Source organism: Malaclemys terrapin, chromosome 16, assembly GCF_027887155.1.
Source record: "Malaclemys terrapin pileata isolate rMalTer1 chromosome 16, rMalTer1.hap1, whole genome shotgun sequence".
NCBI classification, from domain to species: domain Eukaryota; kingdom Metazoa; phylum Chordata; order Testudines; family Emydidae; genus Malaclemys; species Malaclemys terrapin.
This window is the reverse complement of record NC_071520.1, coordinates 28,221,871-28,243,971: the sequence shown is the minus strand read 5'-3', so window position 1 is coordinate 28,243,971 and position 22,101 is coordinate 28,221,871. Positions and strand designations below refer to the sequence as shown.

The 22,101-nt window shown below is 46.2% G+C and overlaps 2 protein-coding genes across 4 annotated transcripts in view; both read left to right on the top strand.

The window, feature by feature from the left end:
- Window positions 1–1,623: 1,623 nt before the first annotated feature.
- Window positions 1,624–6,633, top strand: ERP29 (endoplasmic reticulum protein 29). The gene is made up of 3 exons (XM_054006505.1): window positions 1,624–1,888; window positions 4,617–4,755; window positions 6,028–6,633. Exons 1-3 carry the CDS (start codon window positions 1,760–1,762, stop codon window positions 6,528–6,530), a joined length of 771 nt encoding a protein of 256 aa, XP_053862480.1. The 5' UTR covers window positions 1,624–1,759; the 3' UTR covers window positions 6,531–6,633.
- A 9,704-nt stretch (window positions 6,634–16,337) lies between these two features.
- The window catches only part of TMEM116 (transmembrane protein 116), a 28,445-nt gene continuing 22,681 nt past the window's right edge, over window positions 16,338–22,101 (top strand). The window contains exons 1-4 of one of the 3 annotated variants that reach the window (XM_054006503.1): window positions 16,338–16,744; window positions 17,374–17,420; window positions 17,639–17,702; window positions 21,557–21,688. In XM_054006503.1, coding sequence (XP_053862478.1) covers window positions 16,685–16,744; window positions 17,374–17,420; window positions 17,639–17,702; window positions 21,557–21,688 — 303 coding nt within the window. In that variant the 5' untranslated portion in view covers window positions 16,338–16,684. Of the gene's footprint in view, window positions 16,745–16,949; window positions 17,254–17,373; window positions 17,421–17,638; window positions 17,703–21,556; window positions 21,689–22,101 lie in introns of those variants that run through there. The other 2 variants (XM_054006501.1, XM_054006502.1) reach the window with 2 other exon arrangements.

The following is a 22,101-nucleotide window of genomic DNA, read 5'->3' as shown; positions in this document are numbered from 1 at the left end:
AGAACAGAACAACCCTAATTAGCTAAAAGCAACAGAGGGTCCTGTGGCACCTTTGAGACTAACAGAAATACTGGGAGCATAAGCTTTCGTGGGTAAGAACCTCACTTCTTCAGATGCAGTGACTTGCATCTGAAGAAGTGAGGTTCTTACCCACGAAAGCTTATGCTCCCAATACTTCTGTTAGTCTTAAAGGTGCCACAGGACCCTCTGTTGCTTTTTACAGATTCAGACTAACACGGCTACCCCTCTGATACCTAATTAACTAAGTAGCTCAAGGGCCATTTCTGAAATGTGGCTCAACTTAAATAAGGCTAGGTATAGATCACCTGTAGTGGCATTGCATTGTGTGTGCATGTCAGTTAAGTACTCTTCACCCCACACTCTCAAATTTCTCAGTGTAGACCTCCCATCTTAACAAGAGCGGTCTTGTAGTGTTCTCCTATTCGCCACTACACAGACCCACTCTTCCATTCACAATTGTTTCATGATCCTGTGGCAACTACTGCAATTGCTTATATAGAAAAGCAATACATTATTTATGTTTTAGCTATTTATAATACAATGTACTAGCTGGAAACTAGGAGAGGAGCCTGCACCAGGTAACCAGACTGCTCTCCACCCGTCAGCAAGCACTCTCCCTATGCTGGTCTCAGTACCATAATTTAGGAATGGCTGTTCTAAGGTTTTGCGTTTTGGGGTTTTTTTTTTTTTTTGTACACCAGAGAATTTTAGCAAAAAAATTCCCCCTGGTCCTGATCCCCAGCTCAGCTGCACAGGTGGGGAGCCTGGGTCTAGACAAAATTCTGACACGATGCTGTTTGTTTTTATCATGTCAGCTAAGGCACCGCTTTAATTAACATCATAAAAATGCCCAAAGACGCTGCAGCCTTGTCTTCCTGGTGCAGCCCAACCAGTGGTAGGGCAAACACTGGGTGAGGGTGGTTTATTGTTTGTTTTAGTGCATGGGAGGAGGGGGGGGGTGTCTTGCTAAAATTCCCTACTAGGGAGCCAGCCCTGCCCTCACTTATAATTAAGCTATAACCACTGTTTGAGTTAGAGCTGGGTGGCAGGTGATATCACACACACAGTTTTGTTGCAGCGCTTTCTACTGTACTGAGGAGGCTCCTAGCTCTGTGGAACGCCTTCTCCTGGAGTGGAATGGATCCCAGAGCGGTGTGGTCCTTTAATTACCCAACCAATAACTCAGCACTACTCTGGATTGATGGGGGGCCGGTGCAAATCTATTCAGTGAGAGAGAGATTTCAAGGGACCAAGCAGATCGTTCACAAACGTAATGAAGAGATTTTGCAGCTGGCTAAACCGCTGTTCCCCTTGAATAGCCACTGCTCTGGGACTGAGCATGTCCTCGCACATGCCCAGCTGGACGACAAAGATTAGGCTTACGAATTAATTTTGAACAAAGGGGACGGGGTGGCTTCATGGAGCTGGTTGTGCCCTTAGCCCGCCAGAAAGGGCCAACGACCAATGGAGCAAAGCAGAAAGGGGAAGGACACCTAGGAGCTGGGTTGTGCAATGGAGGGGCTGGCTTTTCAGAACAGCGTGTAATGAGGAGTTTGCTCTGCGGTGCATTGGCAGCCCCAGCCCGCCCCTTTTCTCAGTTGCTCCGTCCCCCGGGGGCTGGGGGGCTGAGCGTTAGCTCTTCCGACGCTTCCCTTCTCCTTTGGGGGGAGCCAGTGACAGCGGATCAGGTCACGTGAACCGCGCAAAGCAAGTCCTCTCCATCTAGAGCCTTCTCGACATGGCTTTCGGGAGCAGGGCTGGGTCGGTCTCCTCCCTGCTGCTTTGCTGGCTTTCCTTGGCCTGGGAGAGCAGCAGCGCTTTGCATACCAAGGGCTCGCTGCCCCTGGATGTCATCACCTTCTACAAGGTAAGGGGGGGCGCTGCTGGTTGCATGTGCCTGTCTGCCCCTTCCGGCTCCCTCTGCCTGCATGGTGCGGCGGCACCTGCGCTGGGGCGCTCCGGGACACGGGCTGTTGGCGCGGGGAAGGACCTTACAGCTGCGGGTCGCTGTATTGAAAATACCGTTCAGCTCCAGCGCAGGGCTCGGGCGGCTGCAGCCGGAACGTGCCCTGAACGCTGCGCTTTTCAGGAGGATTTTTGGAAAGGGCTGGTGGGGAGGTAAAAGAGAGAGTGTGTGTGTCTCTTCCCTCCCGCCCCCCGCTCTGAGATGGGGCAGCCTCCGGCCCGTGGCGGGTGAAATAGCGCGGCGGCGCGCTCAGCCCTGCAAGAGCACAGCTAACGCCTGCCTCTTTCAGGGGCGCAAGGGCCATTTTCAGCCGCTGCAGGCTGGCAGCCACTGGGGAACGGCTCAAGAGTTCGCCCCGGGCCACGGTGGCCAATGGGGAAAGGACAAAGGAGAGGCGGCCTCCGCAGCTGGCCAATCACAGGAGTCCAAGTGTCTCCATTGCGCCGCGAACGTGGTTGGACGTGTTTGCCAAGGCTGCGGTGCAGCGTGATCACCTGTGGGAGCAGGGGCATCGCTCCTGGCCGAGCAGGCGGTGTCCTGAGCACCTCGGAGCTCTGCTGTCTTTGTCTGCAGCAGGTGTCCGATTTTTCCTGCCAGCCACAAGCTACTGCCCCCTCACACTCCTGCTGGTGCAGCACAACGCCTAGCCTACACCAAGCACTTCTGTCCAGCCCCAGCCGGGCTCCTAGCATTTCATGGGCAGGGGCGACATTCCCGCAAGAAAGACCATCCAGAAACACCCTCCTCTATACCCGTATATAACAGCCACACTAGGTGTTATTTGCTCACATGTCGGTGAGCCTCTCACTCTTACCTGATGCTTCTTAGCAGCCTGCGGATGGGCTATGCAATCTGTCCCTGAGTTCCCTAGACAAAGCAGTACAGAATCAGATTATTTTTTCCAAGTAAGGAAAGGCAAGTAGTTTAAGCACCAAATGTAAGTTTGTAGAAAAGCATTTTTCCAGAACCAAGTAGAAATGGAAATACCTTCCTGATTTTTTTTTTTATTTCATTAACAGGGTGTACTTTTGTTATTTAAAGATTTAGGTTTCTAGCACTGCAAGTCGATGTTTAAGCACAAGAGCCAGGTTTTAGAAATAGGAAGGAAAATTGATCAGAAATAGAAATTGAAGTGAGAAGTGGGAGTGAAGAACACCAGCTGAATAGAGTCAGCTGTCACAGGTCAGGCTTCTAATCCACACTGGAGAAGGGGTACTAGGCAATAACACTGAATCAATATCAGCTTATTTAACTTGTTTCTCAAAGTATGTAGGGAAACATTCACCCTAAGCAAGTAACTGTGGTAGGGGCACTGACTGCACAGGGCTGCAGGTTTTGTTTTCTTATGACAAAAACAACAAGGAGTCCTTGTGGCACCTTAGAGACTAACAAATTTATTTGGGCATATAGTTTGTAAGGTGCCACAAGGACTCCTCGTTGTTTTTGCTGATACAGACTAACACGGCTACCACTCTGAAACCTTTTCTTATGACAGTTCATCTCATCCACTTGAAATGAATCTCCACTTTGACAGACCAGTTTTGGTGTATTTGCATTCTGGGACCCCTTAAGCACTTGTTCCATAGCATCTTTTGCTAGGACCAAGGACTTTGGGGTAATTTCCAAATGTGAAGCACTACATTGTGGGATGGAACTAAAAAGACTGGCTGACAGGGTGGAGCTACAGTATTTGCGATTTTCAGCCATACTGAGGAGTGGGAGGAGAATAACTGCCAACTACTCTGGTCATCAGGACCAGAATTAAAGACTTTGTTCCAGGTATTGCATATGTTACTACGAATGCTTATAAAATGCCTGGGATGGCCTTTGGGGGGGGGGGGGAAGAGGAGGGAGCAGTTACTGCAATCTCAGAACATTCCTAGCAAGAATTTGCTGCACTATCTTCCCACTTAGCATAGAAAGGGACAAGATGTGCCAGGTGTAGACACAAACCAAGTTTTGACTGAAAGCAAACAAGTCCATTTCCAAGCTGACCTCAAAGAGCCAGTGTGTTTGGTGCCAACCTGACAAGGCCAGTTTCACTGTCCAAACAGGGAAACTAAAAGCCAATAGCACAAATGATGGCAAGTTAATAAGATTTTTTTCAAAAACTTTCACTTTAGCAATCTAAGGTGCTTCTATTTGCTGAGCAACACTTTTTACTTCACTTCCAAATTTCTCACTTATTTAAAATGTTAGTCCTACTGCTGAATTGGGAGGAGGAGGGATAGCTCAGTGGTTTGAGCATTAGCCTACTAAACCCAGGGTTATGAGTTCAGTTCTAGGAGATGGGATATCTCCATTAATCTAATCTAGCAGTCACATTTTATTTGGCCTAAAATCCTACTTGTATTACTCACTTGAGATGTCCCCCTGAGGTCAGCTGGGGCTGATTCTACTCTCTAGGTCAATGGAGCTCCCTACCAGTAAGGTGAGCAGAATTTGGTCCATTATGTCAATCAGAATTTGACTTCAGAAAAGCAAAATGAAAGTACCATTTTTCAGGGTATAATTACAAGCCATTTAACAAAATACTGAAGTATACAATTTAGAATTCCTGTAATTGTTTATTGCATGTTTATGAAGTATTCAATAATTTCTCCATTCATCTTTGTTTTTCTTGTACTAGGTGATTCCAAAGAATAAGTTTGTCCTGGTGAAATTTGACACCCAGTATCCTTATGGTGAGAAGCAAGATGAATTCAAAAAGCTAGCAGAAAGCTCAGCTTCCAGTGAAGATCTGCTCATAGCTGAAGTGGGAATATCAGGTGAGCTGTAAAAAGACTAATGTAATATCATCAGTGGGGGGGTGGGGGGTGGGAACAAAATATTGGCACAACTCGACCTCTTAAGCACTGTGAAATGTCACCTAGCTCTCTGCTTTAGCTGGGTTTTGGGTGTAGCTGGCATGCTGAGAGGTCATAGAGGAATTAGGATGGCCCAGCATGACGCTGGGGGGAACCTAAGAATAAATGATTGAAAAGTTCATTTTTAGTTATTGAAATATTGAATGCTCCCTTAGCCTGGTTGGTAGTGGAGCTGGCTGCCCTCGCAGCCTCATGCGAGGTGGGAGTAGGAGTGCTGGATATCCCCAACCCCCATGGGCCAGTTAGTGAAGTCTCTCAGCACAGTTATGGAATTAAAGTTGATTTGCAGTTCCTCTTGACCAGAGGGAAATCTGGCTTTTTCTTAGCCTCTTGGCCCACTTCTCTGGAATATGCCTTATGAGGCATAATTGTGGTCACAGGAAACAAGTGGTACATTGCTGATTCACTCTAGGGAGCATTGCCATTCATTGCTGAGGTTATGATAGAGGTGTCGGCATCACAATTGGCACTAATTGACATTGCTATGGTAGTCTCAAGAGAAGAGCCAAGGCTTGTATAAGCAGTGAAGACTGAATTGCCATCACCCCTGCTGCTGCCTGTTCTGTAAACAAAGGATTTAAACCTCTACAGACTGCCCAGGTGGCATACATCACTAGGCATTGAAGTCCACCCAAACACAAACCCTTTATACCTTAGTAGAATATCTGAAATCCGTATATTCATATTCTAGCTTCAGGAATTCACATGGGATTTCTGTTTCTTCAGATGTCATTTTACAGATTTGCTTGGCATATAGCATATTCTTAGTAAGAACGGTGTTCTGCAGGGACATCAGCTAGAAATTATAATGAGTATTATCAGTCTGTATGCTTCAGGCTACAAGCTAATCTGATGGGGATCAGGAAGGAATCATTCCATCCCACCCCAAATTCAAGAGACAAAATCAGTGATAGAGTAAAGCAAGGTTAAATACATACATTATGGGGGATTTGCACCTTCCTCTGAAGCAGTCGATAATGGTTACTCTTGCAAGTGGACTTGCTGGACATTTGGGTTGTTCCATCCTATGGCAATTCCTGGTAGAGAGAGGGTGCTAGCAGCGTTGTAATTACAAACATAAACATGAATTGCATTGGAGAGGAAAGGATCCAACTGACTGATTTTGCTCTGATTAATGCACTGATCCTTTTCATGTTTTGTTTCTGTTCCCAGATTATGGTGATAAACTGAACACAGAGTTGGGTGAGAAATACAAGCTGGATAAGGATAGCTATCCTATTTTTTACTTGTTCCAGGATGGGGACTTTGACAGTCCCTTACCTTACAGTGGCCAAATAAAAGCCAGTGCTATTCAGCGTTGGCTGAAGAGTAAAGGCATCTATCTGGGAATGCCAGGCTGCCTACAAGAATATGACATCCTGGCAAGCAAATTTGTGAGCACCACGAAAGAGTTAGAGCGTCAAGCTCTTCTCAAACAGGGGCAGGACAGTTTAGCAAAAGCCAAGGAAACAGAGAAGAAACGGGCTGAGCAGTACTTGAAAATCATGAGTAAAATCCTGGAGCAAGGAGAGGAGTTTGCTGCTAATGAAGTTGTCCGGATCACAAAACTGCTTGAGAAGAACAAAATGAGTGATGGGAAGAAGGAGGAGCTCCAGAAAAGCCTAAACATCCTCGCCTCTTTTCAAAAGAAGAAGAATGAAAAAGAAGAGCTTTAACTGTCTGGAGAACTTTGTTCAAGCTTCAGGGGGTAGCCGTGTTAGTCTGTATCTACAAAAACAACAAGGAGTCTGGTGGCACCTTAAAGACTAACAGATTTATTTGGGCATAAGCTTTCGTGAGTAAAAACCTCACTTCGTGAGGAAGTGAGGTTTTTACTCACGAAAGCTTATGCCCAAATAAATCTGTTAGTCTTTAAGGTGCCACCAGACTCCTTGTTGTTTTTGTACAAGCTGTGAATTACTGGCACAAGGTCCCATCCAGTTCTCTTTATGCAAGCAAACTTCCCTTTGACCTCCAGGGAGCAGCAAAATTCCTTCTAGCGTGCTTGGTGCTTTAGAAAACTCAGAGGAAGGCATGTCGTCTTTGAAAAATGACAGTATTCTGTAGTAGGGATTCAAACAATCACCTCTTAAAGTGAAACTGATGTGTATTAGTTGATAAATACTATTACACACAGAAATACATTAAAAACAGATTTCAGGTTGCAAAGTCAAGCACTCAAAAATTTAGGAAATAATATAATTAAGTTTGCCTCTGCAGAATTATCCCTCCAATGCACTGAGTGGGAGTAGGAGTCCTGTGGAAAAAATATGTGATCACGTGATTAAAGACTATCATAATGCACATGCACAATGGGGGTGAACTGAGGTTGTATAGTATCAGAGGGGTAGCCGTGTTAGTCTGGATCTATAAAAAGGGTATTTCCTAACTTTTGAGTATTTGGCTTTGCAATCTTAATCATCTTTTAATGTAGTTTTTGTGTATGTCATTTCCTAGATTTTTTTTTTTTTTTTAAAAGCAAACTGAACAAGCAGAAATCCTACCATGTAGTGTTATATTGTCATACACATGGTTCAGCAGCAGGGTTGAAACCATTAAATCCACCACAGACCTAGTAAGTGATAGCAATTTGTGGGTTGTCATCCTCTATGTGACCAGCACTAGAGGTGGAAGATACTCTTTGCCAGTGAGTTTCATAGATATTTGTTGACAGCAAAGGATGCTGAGTGAGATTCAGGAATCTTGGGTTCTATCCTAGGCTCTGGAGGGAAGTACGGTCTAGTGGGCACAGAACTTTTCTCCCCAAATTTACCCCTTTCTGCCCCACCCCTGCCTGTTTGTTACAGTCTCTGCTCTTCAGGCATCTCATCCCCATCTCAGTCCTTCCCCAGCAAGTTCTAGTTTTCTCCTACACCCTAGCTCTTTCTCAGATCTGTTTCTTCTCCCCCCGTTTTCCCCCACCCCCTCTACATTGGTTCCTAGATCCAGTTTCCACAAACTCCTTGTCTGGTCTCAGTATCCCTCTGCTCCCTCACCCCCACCCCCAGCCAACTGGCTTCTACTCATCAGCTCTCAAACTCAGCCTACCCTCCTCCTCCAATTCCCATTCCCATCCTGGTGGCAGACTCTCAGTAGCGTAGCTAGGGGGAAAGCAGGGGGAGGAGCCGCTCCCCCATTGAGCACAAGTGGCGCCTTTTTAATTTTTACTCTGAACGGGGGGTGAGAGGGGACATAAAAAAGGCACCACCCCCTGCGGCACTAGTACTCACCGGGCGGCGCTCCGGGTCTTCGGTGGCGGGTCCTTCAGTGCCGCCGAAGACCCAGAGTGAGTGAAGGACCCACTGCTGAAGTGCCGCCGAAGACCCAGAGCGCCGCCCGGTAAGTACAAGTACCGCAGCGGGTGGCGCCTTTTTTTATGTCCGCCCCCACTGTTTGCACCACCTGGCTATGCCACTGCTGACTCTTGGAGCATGTCACATAAACGGTCTCAGAAACTTAACATGGGCCAAACAACATTGTTTTGCAAGACTTGTTCCAAAAAATGACAAACTGTTTTGGGTGAATTTTTCCAAAAGTCAGCCTGGAGGAGATGCCACCGTGGAAAAGTTCAGCCCAAATTTGGCAAAATTATCAGTGTACCCAAGGTCTTATAAGGGAAACAGTTGGGCAACCAGCGTAACGGGCAGTGCTACTAGCCCTCCCTCTAATTTTTTTTTAAATAATACCTTCTCCAGAGATCATTTTGTTCTCTGCGAACAAGCAGATTCGGCTGCCCTAGCAAGTGTTCCTGCGTGTGCTGTTCCCATGTGAATCTCAGGTAGCTGCCCTCAGACACTAGATGCCTTTGTGCGAAGGGTTCAACCCAGGGTCTGCAGAGGCCTAGGCCCGCTCTGGGCACTGCACCACGCTGCGTAGCGGGCTATCGAACTGCAGGGGAGGCTTCGCTGCCTTTGGAGTGCCGGGCTGGGTGCGAAGGGGGAGTATTGCTGCAAATAAAGGCTGTGCGTTACTACTGCTCCGTTAAACCTGTCTCCGTCCACTCGCGCCAGCGGCCTCCCCCCACTCCCCGCGCTCGCCGGGAGCAGGCGCGCGACTCAGCAAACGCCCGGGGGTCGCGAGCCCGGGGGGGGAGGAGGGAAGTAACTCCATCCCAGGCTCCGCCCAGCGCCTCCCTCCCTGGGGCGGGAGACCCCTTGGCTGATCCCGGGGGGCGGGGCTCGGGGCCTGACCGGGACCCGCTTCCCGAGGGTTCGGGGAGCCCCCCCCGGGACAGCCCCCTGCCGCGCTCCGGGGAGACTCGCCCGGCCCCACGGGAGCTGAGCCGCCCCCACGAACCTCCTCGGACCGCCCAGGCTGAGGCGCCGGCTCCGCGCACGCGCGCGCGCTAGTCGCACCCTGGGGCTGCCGGGCGCACGCGCGTCTGCGAGACCCTCCCAGCGCGTGACGCCAGCGAGGGCGGGGCTAACGAGGCGGGAACGTACCCTGGAGGGGAGGGGTTTGCCTGGGGGCGCAGTAGCGCGTGGGGAAGCTAAGCAGGGGCTGTTGGGTGTAGCCCTGTAATGGGTGACCTGGGCTATCGGGGCTCAAGGAGGCTGGAAATCAGGCCGGTTGTGCAGCCCCCGGCTGTGACTGCTCAGGGATTTCAGATTGAAGCTCCCCTTTGCCGAGCTCTAAAAGAACCCACTCCACCCTGCAGAGAGGGGCATGGTTGTGTTGTTTCCCAGCTTAGAGTACACGTCACTGGTGCTAGGGGGATTGTCACTAGCCACAGCACACAGGGGATTTGAGGTTGCATACCCCCTGGGAAGCTTTTGATGAAAATACCAATTGGTTAAGTGCTTTTGGTTCCATGGGGGAGGCCCCTGTGGCCCAGAGCCTCCAAGGATTTCAGTGGAAGTTAGGAGCCTAAATACCGTTGTGGGTCTGGGCCTATGCCCGTGGTCGATCATTCTCACTGTCACTACACAACGAAGGCACCAGGGGCAGAGCCGTACGAAGAGTGAATATTGTAAAAGGAGCCTAAACCGCTAAGGCCCAATTTGTTTTACAATAACAGTTAAAAACAGGCCCAGGAGTGGACAGTCAAAGGAAATGCACGGAATTGAATGAAACACGTGGAATCGAGAGGCATGAGAGTGAGGATCAAGGCCCTGGGAATCATAGAAGTTGAAGGCCAGAAGCAGGGGTGAAAGTGGGCTGGTACGGCATACCGGTAAGAAGCCGGTACCGGCCCGTACGCAGCGACATTAAAGCGCTGCCGCGGCAGCACTTTTAGGAGGGTCCTTTGCGGTGGCAGTGTTTTAACATTGCTGCCCCTTTTGCCGGCCCCCCGGGCTGCCGACGGGGGCGGGGGGAGCAAAAGGGGCAGCTGCCCTGGGGCTGGCGATTTAAAGGGCCCAGGGATCCGTGCCGTTGGTGCTACTGCAGCAGTGGTCGGAGCCCCAGGTGGCACAGGCCAGGCAGTGCAAATGGGCTGGCTGGGGGAGGCTGACTCCCAGCTCCACCCCTTCTGCCCGAAGCCCCACCCCTTCCGGGGGCCCACTCCGGGCCCCCGTACCGGTAAGAATTTTATATTATTTTCACCCCTGGCCAGAAGGGATCACTAGATCAAATAGTCTGACCTCCTGTATTTCACAGGCCAGCACCCAGACACTAACTAAACCCAACAACCGAAATCAGACCAAAGTATTACAGCCCACAGGAGATTAGACTATTATGTGCCATAGACAGTGAATAGGGGGATCAAGGTGCACCAGTGTTTGAGGCTCCCGCAATGGCAAGGAAAAGATTAAGTGAGATATACCAGATAATCCTGGCGAGTGACCTGTACTCACACACTGCAGAGGAAGGCAGACCCCTCCCTGAATCACTGCCAGTCTGAGCTGGGGGGAAATTGCTCTCCTGTCCCATGTATGGCAATTCAGTTAGATCCTGAGCATGTGAGCAAAAACCAGCCATCGAAGCACATGAGAGGGAGAGAATGCTCAGTGCCACCTCAGAAACCTGGTCCACTTCCCAACGTCCTATCTCCAGCCATGGCCATCACTGATGCTGCAGAGGAAGGAAATAAAAAGAAAACTTCCAACATACACTTTTTATGGGGGTGGGGATATCCCTTCCTGATCCCTGCCAGTGGCCAGCTGAAATTCTGAAGCATGAGCTTTAGGAACATAGGAGATAAAACAAAGCAGCCCTGCCTCTACCATCACAAGCAAGCCTGTGATGTAACTCATACATTTGTCCAACTTGCTCTTAACTCTAATTGTTTGCCCCCACAGCTCCTATTGGGAGGCTGTTCCAGAACCTCAGCCCCCTGGAGGTTAGAAACCTCCACATTTCCAGCTTGCATTTGTTCATGGCCAGTTATTATCCATTTGTTCTTGTGGCAACATTATCCTTTAACTTAAATAGCTCTTCACACTCCTTTGTATTTACCCTCCAATGTATTTATAGAAAGCAGTCTCCTGTGCATCATCCCCATTTTTCCTTAGGCTCTGCCCCCTGGCTATCTCCATCATCGCTTCTTCAGTGACTGGCTTCCCTTCTTCTTCCTCACCACCATTTTCTGCCTGTTTCTTTTCCTTATTCCCCAGCGCAGCAAATCTGTTACTCAACTTGATTTCACCACCACTAGCTGATTTTTCCTCTGCCTTGTCCTCATGGTCACATTTCTTCAGTGGGTGACCCTCCTCTTCTGGCAGTCTGTGCTGCAGCTCCTTTTGTTTGGCAGGTGTTTGCAACTTTTAAGTTGTCTGTACTACCTCTGATGCACCCCTTCCTTGAGGGCAGATCTGTTAGCTCTGCAAGGCTTTTAGTTTCTTCCAGCCTAAACCCCAGAAGCCCAATTCTCTTCTTCCACTGTGAAATAGAGTAGCTTGCTAATACTTTTGTATTAAAACAAGTGATGTCATATAATAACAATATGATTCTGATTCAGATATTTGTGGTCCTGATTTAGATCAAATTGATTTTTAAAGACACTTTTGTTTTAGCGTGTGGCATCACTAGAGGGCAGAGTTAAGGTTGTTCGGGTGCCTTACGGGCCTTTCTTTACCTTAATTTGTTTCAATTTCTTTGAAGTGTAACCTTACTCTTAATTTTTTTGGTTTAAAATGCTTGGACTTGTGATCATTACAACATCCCTATAATGTTTTTACTCTTCAGTTGCTGATACATACTCTCAACCTTAATTCCATCTTAACATTGTTTTTTGCTTGGTCTCGGAATGTACTTAGTTTTTTTACATTATTAAAAATATCATACATGAACATTAAACAAGAACCCCAGAAAGACTGCTACCATGTGATATTTCTGATGATTTGATTAAATATAACATCAATCTGAGATCAATTTATTACAAAAATAAATTTTAAGGGCATATTCACCAATGCATGAAAGCAGCCTAAAGCAACCAAAGCCACCAGCCAAGTAAGTTGCAGTCAGTGCCTCGCTAATTTTTAGAAAATATATAGAGCCACATGTTGATCACAGTTACACCAGTGTGGATCTAGAGTAACCACAATTAAATCAATGGCGTTACTCCAGATCCTCAGTGGAATTAATGAGATCAGAATCTGGTCTATAGTTTGTCCTGTAAAAACAGCCAGTCCATCTCTTTTTTTAAATCTTTTCCTCTGATAAATAAAACTCCACTGCTCACATTACAAAAAAACACTTCTTTCAAGGGAACCCCCACCTGGCCTCCACTTTATGGGAGTTGTAGTGCAAACTTCCCCTCAACGACCTACAGCCCTACTGTAGAGTGACCATGCCTGGAGGTGAGAGGAAAATTATTACTGACATTCATATAGAGTCCTAGCTGTACGCAGTGTACTTTACAAATCATGTTAAAAAGGGGTGTCCTGCCTTGAAGAGTTTACAGTGCAAATCAGAAAGAAACAACATACTGGAGAAAAGTTCACTCACTTTTTATATTACCAGAAAGACAGGCTGGGGTGTATTCACACTGTTTGGTATAATTGCATGTAAGACGATGAAACTTTTCAGTCTTTACTTTCATGCCTCACCTGTACCTATGTTCAATGATCCTAAATAGTACCCCCAAAACCTGTAGTGTCTGATAACTTTATCTCATTGGATGATCCCTCAGCATATAGCAGTATCTTATGGCCACCTGTCCAATTTGCATTCTTTTCATGTTATTTTGATTCCATGGTATCACCCCCGAAAACTCTACTTATGTAATGAACAATAATGGAGACAAAGGACACTCCTGTCTAGCAACTCTCCATAATACAAAGGGCCAAGAAAAATAAGTCACTTGAACTTTCACCAAAGGAATAAAGTAAAAGGTTTTATTAACTGTTTAAATTGTCCCAGAGCTCAAACTGAATGAGTACAAATGACAGATAGCCCCGTTTCCCTCTAGTGGCTTTTCCGCCTCTAATGATAGGGCAGACACTGGTTCATTCATTTCCTGTGAGTCCCACAAGACATGTATTCATCTCCATAAGCCAACTGTAGTTGGTCTCCAGCATAAACCCACAGTGACCATCAGGTGTATAGTGAACACTCTGCTAGTGCATTAAGCCTAGACATCATCCTTTCTATTGCCTTTTATAAACTACATTGACCAGGAGTACTGCCCCAATAGTTTGTGCATTATTTAAATAAAATGGATTATTGCATTGGTGAATTGAATCAAAATTTCACTACTCTCAAGAGGAGCATATCTATCTGCTTATCTCTGTGCACTCATCACCATGGTATCCCAGCCAATGATTGCGTGTATGAGTGTCGCCGTGTATCTGACTCTAGGTGTGTTTAAATATGTGTTTGTCAGTGGTATTTGCAAATTCTAAAGACTTCTAGTAAATGGCCCCTCCATAACCATCCTTACCTTACTGGAGAGTCCTCATTTTTCTCTATAAAAAGGATTTGAAATTTTAAAAGTATTTGTTTTGGATTTCAACATCCTCTTGCAGTGTTTGCAGCCCAAACACTGCAGCACTCTGTTAGGGCATGAAAGCCACTAACTAAAACTGACTACTGAGTGAAATACAAAAATTGATCAAACAGCATAAACAGTGAAAAGTAAATGGTATTTTAAATGTTATTTCAGCATTAGTAACATTCAACATGGTTGGGAGCATAGATCATGATTTGTTTAAAGGTTTTGCGGTGACTCACTTGTGGAACATTAATCATAACTTTCCACAAGCGCAATAAAGCATTATCATTCTTGAGTTCTGACTTATATAAACACTGCATGGTCAACACAAAAAAACTGAAAACTGGTCCAATAAATATGATCTGATGTTATTGATTATGTTATCATTGTATGATAGAATCTGGTAAACTCAGATTGCTAAATGTAGTGGAAAGATGACTCAGAATATTGGTAATGGGATCTGGAATCTTTCTATTGGTAATTTTATGGTCGCCCTCCATCCTCGTTCATCATCATGTTTACTACGGTTGGGCTGACTATTCCTTCCTAGTCTCACTAGGTACAACTCACTCCTGTGCAGAGAAACAGCACAAGGCCTGTGCACTGTTTATAGGGTGACCAGATGTCCCGATATTTGGGGCTTTTTCTTATATAGGTGCCAATTGCCCCCCATTCCCTGTCCTGATTTTTCACACTTACTATCTGGTCACCCTAATTGTTTATATCCCATGGAAGCACTAAAGAATTTAAATGGGGCACAGGGCCTTGTGCTGGCCTTCTGCCCAGGGTGAATGTCACTCTCAGTCTTTTCCATAGCTCCATATTCATTATGAAAAATCATTCTGTTTGCTGTGCCTTGTACCTTTATTCTTCCATTATACAGATTAGGTGAGGAAACTTTTGGGAATTTCAGTTATGGATGAGCTCTTTTGTATCTCTTCTCTATCCCATGAAAGCATCCACCTAAATCCATGTGATAATGCACTGCTCTTCCCCATCTTAGGTGCTTTTGATCCAGGTTCTTATTAATTAAACAAGCCTGACAGCTGACCAATGGCAGGCAAAGCTAGGAGTCCACTGAGTGACTCTACATATTATATACATTTTTTGTAAACACAAAATAGGCCCAAGTCTTAGGCCAGGTCTACACTACCACTCACTTTGGTATAACTTATGTCGCTCAAGGGTGTGAATAAGCCACCCCCCCGACCCACGTAAGTTACATCCAACTAAGCGCTGGTGTGGACAGTGCTATATCGGCGGGAGAGCTTCTCCCGCCAACCTAGCTACCGCCTCTCATGGAGATGGATTTATCATGCCGATGGAGAACAGAATAAATGCACTACAGCGGTGCAACTGTGCCGATGTACCACTTCTGGTAGACTAGCCCTTAGTAGCTACTGCCCAGCTCTCTTGCAGTGCTGAATTGTGAGCACAGCAGTCCTATAAAGAAGGTGTAAAATGTAAACAGCCCTGGAAATGGTCATAAATGCCGCTTGTCCTGTGGTAGAAGGAGGATTTAAACCAAGTGAGACAAAATATAATTCATGTTTTGGGGGAAGTGCTGGCCAGGTCAGCCTTGCTTCAGATTGACCCAGGCTGCTTTAAAGGAAATTGGGAGCTGTGGAAGCACTGAGGCCCGGATCCTCAAAGGTAGTTAGTTGCCTTATTCCCAGTGGCAGTTATCCTGAGTTGGGCCTAAACCACCACCCCGATGACCAGGGGTGTCCTGATGTCCTGAGTCATCGCTATTATTTACTATTCATATCTCAGGAAAGCCAGGAGATTCCAGTCAAGCTCGGAGCCCATTGTGCTAGACACAGGAAAATACAGCGCTTGCAATTTAAGGAGCCCAATTAGATGTATTTCTAGCAAGCCCCCTCATCTCCCAGTTCAGAGGAATTTCCACAAGCTGAAGCTCGCATCATTTCCAATTCCTTACAGGAACTTTCCACCCCATTATCATCATTCCTTTTACTCAGCTGAGTAAAGCAACCTGCTTGGATTTTAACCTCTTCTTTTCCCCAGAGCTCTCAACATTCATGCTGCTCCCAGAGTAGATTCAATTCCAGTAGCATTTCTCCACACTACAGTATGCTCTGTTTTGGTTTCTCCCCTAGTGCAGTTTCTAGAGCCTGCCAATGACATCTCCTGGCTTCCCATCAACTTGAACTGCACTGAAGGGCTCAGTTTGCTTAGTGACTTCTGTGCTTTTGTGACGTGATGGTCCTGATCCTGCCCATTTTCAGAGCAAGGTGCAGGAAGCCACCTTTTCCCAAAGCCTTCCTTGAAGAATGGAGGCTGAAGAACAACGGGCGTCATCAGTGCCCCCAGAGAGTTGAGGGCGGGGAGGGAAATGGACAAAATAAGATGCAAAGGAAGGAATAGCCACCTAGGAGAGGAAAGGAGAAGGGGGGAGTTTATACAGACACCTCCAAAGTGCCCTGGCTACTGCAGTGACCGGTGCATGAGCAATACAACAGAGGGCGGCTGCGTTTGTTAAAAGGCGATTCCCCTTCTCTCCTCCTCAGTTAGCAACCCCGCTCCCTGCTCCCCCGGGGCTGTGCACACCGCTCGGCCAGACCCATGATGTGACGCGGAGTTTTCCGGGGCGCTGGGTTCAGGGGGAGCTTTGCCAGAGGCAGGAGCGAGGTGTAGGGTCCCTGCGAGGCAGACGGGGGCAGGGTAAAGTCGGAGCGGCTCCTGCTTCTGCCCCGTCTCTTCTCCGCCCTCCCTCCCTTTGGCATCCCCCCTTCCTCTGTCCTCTCCCCCCCACACACACCGCATCCCTGCCCGGGGGGCTCTAGCCCCGGCCGGGTCCCCGGCTGGCAGGGGGTGGCCGTGCCCAGCGGCCCCGGGGCGGGGGCAGGACCAGCCGGGCCGGGAGGAGGAGCCGGGCAGTGGCTCCCGGCAGGAGCGCAGAGCTCAGTGCCCCGGGGAAGGGGCTGCCGGCGCCCGATGGCCCTCGCAGCGCAGGCGGCCGGGCTCAATGTCACCCGGCTGGACGGGGACTGGCAGGTGAGTGAGCGGGCGAGTCCCGGCCGGGGACTGCGGGTCGGGAGCTCCCAGGGAGCAGGGCCAGCTCCCGCGGGCCCGCCCGCCCCGTCCGTTCTCCTCTCCCTAGCTAGCCATGGGATCTCACCATCTCCCCAGCCAGCCTCTGCCCCCATCCGCACCTGCTGTCTCGATCCAATCCGCCTCCCCCTCGGTCACCTCTTAGCTCCCTCTCTGTCCAGCTCTGGCTTCACCTCCACTCTAGCAGAGCTTCCTCCTCTCTGCTCTCCTCCTTCTTTCTCGTCCCTGAGCCTCTCTCCATCTTCTCCAGTCTGCCAGCTGCTCTCTCGGTCTCTATCCATTCAGCTAACGTCGCCTCTCCGCGATGCCCGGACACCTTACATAACCTAAACTCTCAGTAAAGGGAACCTGCTTACGAGAAAGCTTGGGTAAATGCTGGCTCGCTCAGTTTTAAGGTACAAACATGGCTTGGAGTTTTCTCCTAGGCATCTCAGAGTTTGCACTGCCCCGCGGTACGTATCTGTGATCGAGTTTAGACAACTATTTAGCCATTTTCACTACAGATAGAAAATGAGATTGCAGAGTACGTTTACAGCTGCACTTACCACCTGCATTTTTTTAATTCCCCCCAGGTTTACTCTGCTATAAAATGGATACAGTTTGTCATGGCCACTTTCAGGTACAGTATATTGTTTTAAACTTGTAAGCAAATGTCAGGAATGACAGTCTTCCCTGCAGATTGCCTGCAGGTTTAGTACTCCCTTTAAAAATCTCTTGCATTGGAACTCAAGAAAGTAATGTGTTATTCATTATTGTTTTCTTATTAATAAGGGTCTAAAAAGAGACTAGCAACCCACTATACACAGATCAAGTGAAACCCGCTCTTTATTTTCTCAGTGTTATAGGTTCCAGCTCCATTATTGCCTATGCTGTCTTTCAAAATGTAGTGAGATCCCCCGAGGTAAGGATTCTGCCTTTCAGTTTTTCAGTTTGAATGTTTGTTACCCTGAGGATAAATCATATTTTATGTAACAAAACAGATGTGTGGGCATGAGTTTTCCACTAGGAAGGCTTCGAATTTTTAGGCACATTCTCTTTTGATTATTAACAGAGTAAACCAACGGTTTAATGCTGCGGGGCAGATGAATAAACAAGTCATGGGCATATTTTGCTGTAATTATCTACTGCTTCGTGAAGTGCATATGCCTTCAGTGTTTTTTAATCCTTCCCCATTACATGTATGTAAGTTAAATTGTGCCCATGTGGTCTGAGTCAAGAACTCCTTAATTCCAATCTTGCTCTGACACTGCTCTCCCTGGGCCTTGGGACAGTCACTTCACCTCTCAGACTGAGTGTTCCAGTCTGTTAAATGGAAACAAGAATAAAACGACTTCACGAGATGGAGGAAAAGGGGTTGTGAAGATTAACAGCTTATAGATGCACCGCAAAGGTTATAAGGGCTGAGTATTATTGAGTCAAATTCTGCATTCAGATATCCACATTCAACTCCCATTGACTTTAGTGGGGACCGTGCAGCTATGTTTGAGAGCACAAATTGACCAAATATAATTACATGTAAAGCTATAAGCATTATCCTAACTGCAGCTGAACAAATGATTCACAACAAATAATTTTTTCATTGAATTTCATCTCTTTTCCTGGTGATTAGCAGAAACCCCTTAGATTTATTCATGATTCCAAAAGATGCATTAAATTAAGGCTTAGCATTTCTCCCAAATATGAATGGCCCCCAAGTATTTACTGCAAATATTTGAGATTCACATGGTTGATTATGTATGTCACATGGTGTCTCTTTTCCCTGACTGGATGAGTGGAACTAACCAATAAAATGTAAATAGCAAATGTTCCAATCAGAAATAATTTAAAATTCACTTACAATCAAAATGTTTGAATAACATTTGCTTTTCACAAGACTGTGCACTAATAAGACTCAAGAACTTCAATGTTTATGGAAAGGTGAGGGAGGCGGAATATACCCCTACCCCGATATAACGCTGTCCTTGGGAGCCAAAAAATCATACCGCCTTATAGGTGAAACTGCGTTATATCGAACTTGCTTTGATCCGCTGGAGCGCGCAGCCCTGCCCCCCCGGAGCGCTGCTTTACCACGTTATATCCAAATTCGTGTTATATTGGGTCGCGTTATATCGGGGTAGAGGTGTAGTAATTTTCTGTCATAAATTAGGTGAGCAGTACTTCTAAACTTGTATTCTGCTATAATTATATCAAAGTTTCTATTTCTGTATCTTCCTTAGCTCCAAAGCATGTCACATGTTATGGGACCCACACACCCAAAACTCCCATGGAACACAGTGTGTGTGGGCCAAGGAGTCCATTGCAAACTTAGAGGACTTATTCTGACAAAATGGGGGACTTTTATCCACAGAGAGAAGACAGGGCCTCAGCGTTTAAGATCTCGTAGAAAGAACCCACCCAATACACAGAGTAAACTGCCTGGAACACCATTGATTTACCTTGGAAGAATGAGGGCTGGGTCACCCCTGCTAGGATTTGAGGAAGTGGTTCTAGGGAGCCCAGGTATTTCAATCCGGGTGTCTAGAGGTGATTAGACCATCCCATCTGTGTCAGAAAGTGTCTTATTTCAAGAACTGTGATGGAGCTAGTTTGGTTACATAAGAACACAGCACTGGTAACTGTGTCTTAGGCTTTGAGACTTGTATTCTGCCTAGAGAGGTAGTTGATTCCTGACGCTTCAGAGGAAGCTGAGTACTCCCACTCCTACTCACGCCCACCATGCACCTGACCAGTTATGCAACTCTGTCAATGAAGGGCATAGGCTGAATCCTTCCTGATGCGTGCTATGATCAGATTATTCCGATTCATGATATTTAAAGAGTAACATTTTTAAAAGAAAGGTTTATTTCCCAGTTATTGAGAAGTATGGGAATCATAGATACTTATCTTTCCACACTAGAACTTGCAGCTAAATGCCTAATTGTTGAAACATATTTTCTGGATCTACAGAATCCAGAAAACTCTCAGCATTAACTAAACCATGTTTAAAGGCATGACATGTTAACGAAAGGATTTCCCATTTTGTGATAAAGAAAAAACAGTGTGACTCAAAAATATAAACAGGGTCTAACCCTGGAGCACTTGTGGATGCACCATTGAAGATACAAGGATTTCTTATGCAAGCAGATGTGCTTCAAAGAGTCCCCAGCCCAGTCTGAACATATGTAATAACGGCTACGCATTTTGTGCAGCTAACCAGCAGTTCTAAACCATTACATTTCTTTACATTCCCTTCCTCCAATTTATAAACAATTTGGCTTTTCTTTCTGAAAGAACTGACTTGCCTTTCACTTTAACAACAGTGTCACCTACTTCTCCAACTTCCTTATATATGTCTGTACCTAAATAATCCACTAGATAAACAGTTGGGTTTCGCTACACTTGCACAGACCTGCGTCACTTGTTCACTCATTACAATTTGTCATCTACCTTCTTCCAGGGTTGTTTGTTTTTAATATACTCATAGTAACAACCATGCAGAGAATTCTAGTCTGCTGTATACCCACTGCTTGGTTCTGCATGGAGAAATGTGTGCAAGTGTTTTAAAAAATGTTTTAAGAGGGATTAATAAATACAATGAACCTGATGATGGAAACTAGCTCAAGATATTTAGTTAGCAATAAAAGGCTTGATTCACTGATTTACTGGGGTGACAGGTAATGTATGGTGCTAATAAAAATAAAGATCTTGAGATAGACGTTTGGTTTCTCAGACACTGTATAAAATGGAGGTGCTTAAGTGCCCCCTGAAGGAAAAATCTGCCCTAGAAAGAGCTTAAACAGAATCCATGCCCACTCTCTATCTGTAACTACAGAGTAAGGACAAAACAACTTGCTGGCAGATTTTTATTGTTGCTGAACTAACTAAATCAACAAGCCATTACTCTTCATCTCTCAGGAAAGAGAAAAGTTCAAGCAAATATTTTGATAATGCACATTTATTTTTCATTAAAGGATAATGTCTGGTCAAATTCAGCCCACAATGTAGGTTCTATAAAATAAATAATGTTTCCCAAAGCTAAGACCTATATAAATGTTTACATGTTTTGTTTAGTTTTAAAAATTCCTATAGAAAAAAAGGCAAAATTTTTCACTCCTGGATGCTGAAAGTTAGGCACTGAAATCCACATTTAGACACCTAGATAACTGGCCTGGTTTTCAGAGTGGCTGACCACCCACAGCTCCCACTGTCAATGAAAATGTGGTCATCATTTTAAACAAGTAAATCTTTCCCTGCAGTGTTTACAACTCAAATGCAGTGGTCTTGTGCCAGTGCATGAGAACTTGAAATTGGCTAGAAACTGACCACAAGGTAACTAAAGTGGTATTCCATTTTCCAAGCTGTGCTATGTACTAGGGAAACAGACACACCCATAGACAGAAAAATGTAGGATTTTCCAAAATACTTCAGCATTTGTCACCACGGATGTTATAATAACACAGCAAAGGAAATCTATTTTATTAAATCATAGGATTTTGAATCTTCAGAGTCAGATTTGGTGCAGCTCTCAGATTCTTGGGCAGTTGCTAACGTGGCCCTAGCCCATGATCATTAAATCTTGGTGCTTCTGGTGTAAACGTCTCCCGAGTGCACAAATCAGTCCAGTTTCCTTGTGTAGGGATAGCAGCATTCTTAGGCTGGCTTGGCATGAAAGTATATCAGGAAAAGGAGGGTGAAAATGAAACCCTTGTTGTAGCTGACCACTGTGGGACTATGTACAATATTCACCAAGCCAAATGATCAATTCAACTTTTCTAGGTGCGCCCTCTGTTCTACCTGAGCTTCTCTGACCTGTTTCTGGGGATGTGCTGGCTCATTGGGGCTCTTCTCTCTACCACACCAACCACAAATCAAGATGTTGTCTGCTATAATCTTCAAACAACTGGTCAGGTGAGTAACTCTGGGTTATCAGCTTGTGATGTGAGGTTGCTTTGCACAGAACTATGTCATGAGCTGGTCTAGCGGTTAGAGCACAGGACTGGGAGTTAGGCGGCCCTGGGCTCTGATCCTGGCTCTGACACTGACTTGCTGATTGATCTTAATAGGTAAGATCTCTGTGTCTTATCTGTAAAATAAGGATAATTGTACAGACCTACCTTACAAAGGTAAAGTCTATTAGAGACAGAGTGTAACTTTAGGGTTGCTATGGGGAGTGTTCAGTTGTCTATGTTAAATGAGTTGGTCTCGTCTCTTGTTGAGCAGGTACCCAAGGCTATCTCTGTGACTAATGTACTGCTGTATTTCCACACTCCTCCTTCCTGTAAAAGAACAAACAAACTCTGGTATTCCCATTGGGACCAGCC